The 8491-nt window shown below is 47.7% G+C and overlaps 1 protein-coding gene across 4 annotated transcripts in view; it reads left to right on the top strand.

The window, feature by feature from the left end:
* The first annotated feature begins 559 nt into the window (after nucleotides 1–559).
* The window catches only part of LOC123025681 (multiple epidermal growth factor-like domains protein 6), a 243179-nt gene continuing 235247 nt past the window's right edge, over nucleotides 560–8491 (top strand). For all 4 annotated transcript variants that reach the window (XR_006415151.1, XM_044434649.1, XM_044434647.1 and 1 more), the window contains exon 1: nucleotides 560–655. Coding sequence is in view for 3 of the 4 variants with exons in the window: in XM_044434649.1 (XP_044290584.1) it covers nucleotides 567–655 (89 nt within the window). In the remaining variant the exon portion in view is untranslated. The remainder of the gene's footprint in view (nucleotides 656–8491) is intronic.

Raw genomic sequence — 8491 nt, 5'->3', positions numbered from 1 at the left:
AAATCAGCCACTTTCCCTTCAAAACAAAAGGAAGAGCATCCTTTTGTCTCTTCCTCTTAAGCACGCCTTTAACCTTGCTTGCAGCTAGGCCCGAAACTTTTGGCTGAAAGCGCACCTGGCGCACTTCCCCGACGGCGGCACGAGACAAAAAGGGACCCCGCCGCGCTTTGCGAAATCGCAGGCTCCGCTCCCGCCCGCACTTCCCCCAAATCGTGGGCAGGGCCAGGACCTGCCGGAGCCTCCGATTGGCTGCGCCGGGGCTTTAAATGATTTGGAGGCCGGCTCGCGGCGCTGGGAGGAGGAGTTTCCCCGGAGCCTGTTGCTCGCGCGAGCGCCGGAGGACACTGCCCGGCTCCTCTGGTGCCGCCGCCGCCGCCGAAGCGCCTCCCATTCAAAGCCGTCCCGAGCAAGAGACGGCGATCTGCGGGAGCGCGGCGGCCACACGCCGCGGCGGCCCCCGATGCCCGCTGCTGCCCGGCTCGCCGCCCTGCCTTCCGCAGCGCCTGCCCGGCCCGGGGAGCTGAAGTTGTGCCGCCGGCGGAGCTCGCCTGCGTCGTCCCGCCGCGATGACCCCGCGCGGAGCGTGGCTTCTGTACGCGCTCTGCAGCCTGGCGGCCTCGCCGCGCGGCGCCGCCGTGCAACTTCAGCAGGGCATGTGAGTGGCCCGGGCGGGCGGGCGGCGCTCGCCCGGATTCGTTTTGTGCGGGCGGTTGTTCCGTGCGGGCTTGCCGAGCACTCGCTGGGGGGTGTGCATGCGGGAAGAGTGATGTCTCCAGCGTTATCACGCTTAAATCGAACTCAGGAGAAGGGTTACTCTAAGTAGGGTAGGTTGGGGTGCAGCCCATAGGCTTTTGGTTCAAAAAGTGGAGCGTCTTGAATTCGAGCGCATCTGTCCACGGTCGCGGTCCTATATCCACTTATCTGTGAGTGGATCCCGTTGATCGCAGTAGCGTTTACTTCCGAGTAAACACGTATCCACACTTTGCGGCGATGCCTGTAGAAAACAGGTCTGTCTGTCCACCTTTCCTTTCTGCTTCTGAGCAAGAAACGCTGGCGAAGGGCGACCCTTGGGACGTAGTTTGCTGTTTACGCTCAGCGTTGGAGGTTTCTGTCCAACGGGTCCAGCACCGGGTACTCTGACTAGAGGATGCTGTCCAGGGTTCCCTTGAAGAGATGCCAGAGTTTGAACCAGAGATCTTCTGGTTGATTTAAAAATTGAGAATTTCGTGGGGGACGGGGTCAGGTTAATAGAGTGCTTGTACATGTTTAATATGGAGTTCCTTCTAAGTTCTATCGGAGGTGCATCCCGGAGAAGTATAGGATGAAGTGTTTGGTAATTCTCCTCCTCCTCCTCCTCCTCCTGTTTTTAGAAAGCAATTTTCCCAGGCAATGGAGTTCAGGCACCCCAGAACACAGTTATTCTGGGGTCTTTCTCATTTTGGAGGAATGGCAAGCTGCTTGGCACAGGACAACCTTTCTCGTGTATTTCTCTTCCCGTAACAGCAGTTGCATGTGCCTGTGCATATAACACTGGGTGACTATATCAGTGTGCATGTATGGGGAAGACTCAGTTGGTGTGCCTGTATCAGAATACATGCGTGTATGTGTGTTCTGTGATTGTGTACATGGGGGTTGGTGAACACAGTTGCCCCACAGGAGTGATGCCTTTGTGCTGGATCCATGATCCTGAGTTGCTGGTGGGCTACAGTTTTAGTCAGGCTTCCTCGGAAGTAACTCAGTGTAGTGTAGTTCTTGAGCAAATATGAATAGGATTGCATGGTTGCTTTCTCTGTAGAGAGGAAAAAAACCCGCAGTTTGTTACAGTGTATGTGTTTCTTTTGGTGCAAATTTCTCTGAGCCAGAATGCTCTCAGCAAAGTAAGTCCTTGTAATATTTCTTGACCAATGGTGAAGGTTACGAGTAAAGGGGACTTAATGGTGCCCAATAAATGTGTGTAGGATTGCACCATTACACTTCGTCAGCTTTGGTTTATTTTTTCTTCAGGCATTTATGCTGACTTTAGAATAGCATCATTCAAATGAATAGACTTTTGAATGCTTTGTTCATTACCTTGAAGATGTCTTTATTTCCATCCTTCTGTTCACAATAATCAAGTATCCGGTGCAGACCTGATCGCTCCATGGTTTAGAGCAGCAGATTTATACATCCTGTTTCCATTCATGTACACATATCTCCTTTTCATGGTTTTGATTGGACCATAATTTAGCAGCAGGTCGACGTTGATGCTAACCATGGTTTGCAAATACACCTTATACCATGATTTCAGGCCAGTCCAGGTTCTGCTTAACTGTAGTTAGTGCTGATGCAGATATAATTCTGAACAGTGGTTGTAATAAACCATGGAAGGGAAAGGGCATTTTCAATGGGGAAAATGTAAGCTACAGCATGTTTCTAAGCCTCCAGCTGTGGTTTGGAGACAAGGAATGTTGCATCTGTATTGAGACAAAGTAATAACATGATTCAGTTCTTGCAGTGGTGTTGGCATGCATTTTGATCGAGCGACTAGTGATTTGAATCTGCACTTGTGCAGAATCAGGAGGGCTGAATTATACTGCATTAATTAATCGGAGTCAAAGAGTGTGGCTTTGTGCATGCTGAGTGACATGCCTTGCCTGTTCTCGTGTGTCGTGTATAATGCTTGAGTGACACTGTCTTGTCTATATGGTGGCTCACGATCAGGGGTCAGCCCCATGGCAAAAAGTTTAATTGGATTTCTTTTCTTGACAGCTGCTTTGTGCACTAGCTGCAGACTCCAGAAGTCTCCAGGGGTTATTAAACAGAGAAATGATTAGTGAAAGGTGTACTATTTTTGCAGGATGGGAGCAGCGTGCTGCTGTCTGTATTTTGCACCTATCTTAGGCTGAATGATTCAGAGTAGAATCATAAGGGGACACTGACAGGTCTGAACTCTAAGGCATCCTTTGCTATTTGATGAGTCATGACAGATCACTGCAGCTTTATCAGCCCCTGTCAGTGCTTTCTTTCTGGGATGGACTCATTATTGAGGTACTAAAACCTGCCAAGATGTGCAGAGCAGTTAGAGCTTTGTGCGCATGTGGGGGCTTTTTCACATGAAGTTGCAAAAAGTCCCCACTGTGAGTCTTATTGAGGGAGATTAGAAGAGTGTGGCCTTTCCGCTAGCCCAGCTTTGAACTAGATATATTTTAACCTCTCCTCTCCCTCTTCCTTGTGTCACCTGGCTTTTGGTATTGTATGCTCATAGTCAAGGACTGTCTTGTTTGACTGATCCTACACGAGGTGCTCAAGGAGACTTCTTGGTTGACAAGAAGGATAAAACCAAAGAGGGTCCCGTCTTGCAACTGGTGGGTGGAAACCCATTCCTGGGCCATGGGCCAGCCTGATATGGGTCACACACTCAAGGCACAGGAGTCTTTTTTAATAGCTTTTTGCAAAGCTTTTTAAAAAGTAGGCAAGAGGTTAAGTAGTTGCCCACGAGTGGAAGCAAAAAGGAGTGGCCTTAGGTGAGTACCCTGAATTGTATGCCGTTTGTGTGAGTAGTCTGGTGGAGGACCGGAGTGCTCAAATCCTCCAGAGTGGTTGGCAGAGAAACGAAGGGGATGGCCAGAGGAGGGAAGGCCCCAGTTCTGCAGCGAGCAGAGAACGGTGGCGGAAATGTTGGTGGAGTGGTGGCAACAGCCATCCTTTCTCTGCCAGTTCCCAGCAGGATAGGTTTTTAATTAGTATTTGCAGTCTAGTAATTTTTGTGTCCTATATGCAAAGCTGAGATAAAGAGGAAGAATAAGGAGGAAATATGGGTGGCAGGAAGAAAAAGTGTGTGCAGAGTATGGTGAAGAAAGATACAAATAGTAAAAAATAAGGTAAAAAACAGAATGGTCCCCATACGGCTTAGTGGGAGGGGCTCTTGCACAGTGGCGGAGCACATGAGTGGGCATCAGGGGGCCCGGGTTTGATTCTCAGCTTCTCCAAATAGGAGAAATAGGCTGTCAAGATTCCTCCCTGAAACCCTGGGGAGCTGTCTACTATACCAGGCTAGATAGGCTGGTGCTCTGGCTGATACTGGGTAGCCTCCCATGTTCCTGTGTGCTATGCAGGGGATCAAAGGCAAATCAGAAATTTGGAAAGGTCAAAGGCCTTCCGGGATGTTTAACAATTTGCTGCCATTTTCAGGGGCCACAGCAGGCAAATGATGGGAACTGTCACTGGTGGCTTCATACTCTGTTTCTCAGGTGATGAGTGCTGTTAGTATGACACTGACATCATGGAGGACCCCCGAAGGCTGCTTTCTCTGGAGAGGCTGAACTTTTCAGGCAGGGCTGTGGAAGCTTTCCAGGCCCAGGAGTTGCATGTCAATGTGGGGCAGAATGCAAGGCGAAAAGGGTGAGGGCAGAAATGCTGACATGATTTAGCTGCTGTGGCCAGTACCTAAGACTTAGAGGAATCAGGCATTTCAGCTTTTTAGAATTTGCGGGCAGGGGAAGTATGGGAAAGTCAGGAAACCAGCTAATTATTTGCTGTCAGGGAAAAGGGCATGGGCAGGAAACATAGAAACTGAGTGAGTCAGAAGGAGTCTCCTGAGCCATCTAGGCTGACCCCCTGGCCCCAGCCGGCTCCGCTCATGACATGCACATGGCTAGGAAAGGTGTGGCCATCTTGGAAATCCTGGAGGGTTGGCCTGGAAGCCCAGGTAGGTCGGACTGTCCTTGTTCTTGAGGGTTGATGCCCCTTTTCTATAGTTACCCACGTTTTGCTGACCTGTTGACTTATATTCAAGTTTGTTTAAATGCTGGCCTTTTGTTACTGTGAAGTGCCTGGGCAAAAGCTTTACCATGTAGCTAGTGAAATGGAGTGGTTAAGAGTGTAGGACTAAGGTGATCCGGGTTCTAGTCCCCACTCAGCCATAACGCTCAATGGGTGACTTTGGGCCAGTCACAGACGCTCAGCCCAACCTACTTACAGGTTCGCTGTGAGAATAAAATTGAGAGGAGAAGGAAAATTATGTAAGCCACCTTGAGTTCCTTTGAAGCAAAGGATATAAATATTATAAATAAATAAAATATTGTGTGAGGGGGCGATTCCCTCCAAGGAAGAAAGCTTTGATGCAGTTGTTCTCAGTGATCGAAGGCACTATTAATTGTCTCTGAATTTGTGAGACTCCTTTTGTGCTCATCTGTTCCATCGCTTGAGGTGCATAGCTGTGTGGTGCTTTCCAGTGCTACATCTCATATTAGTCTTATTGCAAACTTTTGCAAAAGGTGTTCTTATTTGTGGAGAAGCGGCTTGACATGAGCATTTAAGAAATGGAGGAATTTGTATTTAGCACGTCAGCCATGAGAAGGATGTGATGCGAGCTTCCTTAAGAGGACAAAAGGATGCCTGAGAAGAAGTGAGATCTGCTTGAAATTTGACCTGTGGCCATTGAAACGTGCGCAAGAGAGTCCTGTAGCACCTTCAAAGGTCCTGCAGGACGTGGTGATAACTCTGAATGCAATTGAGGGCATGATCCTGTGCAAGTATGGACTGAAAAGTCACACAGCTGCTAGCATTCCCAAGCCATTCATGCTGGCTACAGAGTGCGGGGCTTTCTAAGACATCCCTCTGTCTGCACATACATAGGACTGTGTCCCGAGGAAACCATTTGGGATCCCCATAAGCTCAGAGGCTAACAGGCACCTGATGCAGAGAGGGAGGAGCAGGGGGGACTCTGCTCACCTCCATAGCCTCCTGCTCTGCATTTTCACCAGACAGACTTTTCCATCCTTCTCGCTGGTGTGTTTTGGGGAAGGGAAGGAGCTTGGAGCTGCCCAAAATCTTCCCATCTCTGCCCCTAAAACATGCACTTTTCTACCTCTCTGAGGGCACTTCTCTGACATCAGAAAGCAGCTGGTACAGATCTTTCTCTGCTTGGAGCAGGGGACAGAGTTTGGACTGGAGAATCCAGAAATGTCTATCCCCCATGCTGGGCGCAGTCTAGAGGCCATAGGGTTGCTGCCTCTGGTGCCTGATTTAAAAGAAAAAGAAAAAAAAAAACAGCAGGGGGTGGATATAATCTTCCTTAGGACCACAGTGTGTGTGTCTGTGTGTGAAGGGTTCAACTTCCCTTCTTAGCCCTGTTCTTTTGCTGCCACTGCCTTCTTCCTGGATCTATTTTCTAAAAGTACATGTTTACTGCATTCAAGTAACAAACATTGCATTTTGTTGGCCTAAAGCAAGCTAGTTTGTTGCATGAGCCTTCATAGGCAACAGTGTGTTTTTTCAGATGCAGGGGATGAATACTGAAGGTCTTGGAATAACAGGCCGAACTGTGATCAAGTAGGGGAAGAGAAATCCTTTTCTAAAAGGTGGGATTTTGATTTTAAAGGAACATCATCCCTGCAGTGGATTGAGTTTTTCAAACTGGAGGAAATGCTTTCACATGGAACTCCTGTGAGGAACTCCTGAATGTCACAGAGGATTTGGGTTATATTTTAGGGCAGACATGACCAGAAGGTAGACTGGGATCTTGCCTGATGATTTCTGGATGTTTTACAGTAGATCTTCAGGGTTTCTACCCCTTGGTTGTATAACAGCATATACAACAGAGAGTTTCTTCCCTCTGCATAAGGCTTCTGAAATGTAGAAAATGTTGTGGTTGTTGGTGGTCATGGAGCTCCAGAAGTGATTTTTGCTTAAAAGGACTGTGAGCTTGGCTCTGATACTTAAAATGGCCTGAGCCATTCTACCAGGTGTCTTTAGGTATGCACAGACAAGCTGAAATGCCATGTTCTCACATCAGCAATGACTTTTCCATCTCTTTAATGGAAGAGATGATTTCATGTACAGAATCGTTGCTTCATTTGTATGAATATGAACACAGACTTACAGGGCCTCTTTGTATTTCAGCCCTTGCAAGAGCCAGAATTTAGTTTACAGTGGATTTTGCACATCTCAGAATGTTCAGTTGCAAGGAAATATATGTTGGTGGTATACCAGGTTTGTGCTAGTTCTTCTTGCAGGTTCTTGGTCCTCAGTCTGTCCTCCTTTACTGGTCTGTAAAGAATTAGATTTCTCGGGCAGCATCCGCGTACAGTCGCGAAGTCGTGTCCGACCCATCGTGACCCCATGGACAACATTCCTCCAGGCCTTCCTATCCTCCACCATCCCTGCAGACCACTCAAGCTCACACCGACTGCTTCAGTGACTCCATCTAGCCACCTCATTCTCTGCTGTCCCCTTCTTCTTTTGCCATCTATTGTTCCCAGCATTAGACTCTTCTCCAGGGAGTCCTTCCTTCTCATTAGGTGGCCAAAGTATTTGAGCTTCATCTTCAGGATCTGGCCTTTTAAAGAGCAGTCAGGGTTGATCTCCTCTAGGACTGACTGGTTTGATCACCTTGCGGTCCAAGAACTCGCAGGAGTCTTCTCCAGCACCACAATTCAAAGGCCTCAATCCATTGGCACTCAGCCTTCCTTATGGTCCTTTCACAGCCATGCATTGCAACTGGGAAAAGCATAGCCTTGACTATACGCACTTTTGTTGGCAGGGTGATGTCTCTGCTTTTTAGTATGCTATCTAGATTTGCCATAGTTTTCCTCCCCAGGAACAAGCGTCTTTTAATTTCTTGGCTGCAGTCCCTGTCTGCGGTGATCTTGGAGCCCAGGAAAATAAAATCTGTCGCTACCTCCATTTCTTCCACATCTATTTGCCAGGAAGTGAGAGGACTGGATGCCTTAGTTTTTAGTTTTCTTAATGTTGAGTTTCAAGCCAACTTTTGCACTCTCCTCCTTCACCCTCATCAAGAGGCTCTTTAGTTCCTCTTCACTTTTTGCCATGAGAGTGGTATCATCTGCATATCTGAGGTTGTTGATATTTCTCCCAGCAATCTCAATTCCAACTGGTGATTCATCTAGTCCCGCCTTTCTCATGATGTGCTCCGCATATAAGTTAAATAGGCAGGGAGACAGTATACAGCCTTGCCAAACTTCTTTCTTAATTTTGAACCAATCAGTGGTTCCGTGTCCAGTTCTCACTGTTGCTTCTTGACCCGCATATAGGTTTCTCAAGAAACAAATAAGATGGTCTGGTACTCCCATCTCTTTCAGAACTTGCCACAATTATCAGATCTAATTTCTTAAATCTATTTGTCACCTCTACTGTATATTCATCAGGGATATGATTTAGGTCATACCTGAGTGGCCTAGTCCTTTTCCCTACTTTCTTCAATTTAAGCCTAAATTTTGCAACGAGAAGCTCATGATCTGAGCCACAGTCAGCTCCTGGTCTAGTTTTTACTGACTGGATAGAGCTTCTCCATCTTTGGGTGCAGAGCACATAGTCAATCTGATTTCTGTGTTGACCGTCTGGTGATGTCCATGTGTAGAGTCATCTCTTGGGTTGTTCGAAAAGAATGTTTGCTACGACCATCGTATTCTCTTGACAAAATTCTACCAGCCTGTGCCTTGCTTCATTTTGTACTCCAAGGCCAAACTTGCCTGTTATTCCAGTTATCTTT

This window comes from Varanus komodoensis, unplaced genomic scaffold, assembly GCF_004798865.1.
Source record: "Varanus komodoensis strain SLA01 unplaced genomic scaffold, ASM479886v1 scaffold28, whole genome shotgun sequence".
Classification (NCBI taxonomy): Eukaryota; Metazoa; Chordata; class Lepidosauria; order Squamata; family Varanidae; genus Varanus; species Varanus komodoensis.
The sequence above is the reverse complement of the archived record's forward strand: the minus strand, read 5'-3'. Positions and strand labels throughout refer to the sequence as shown.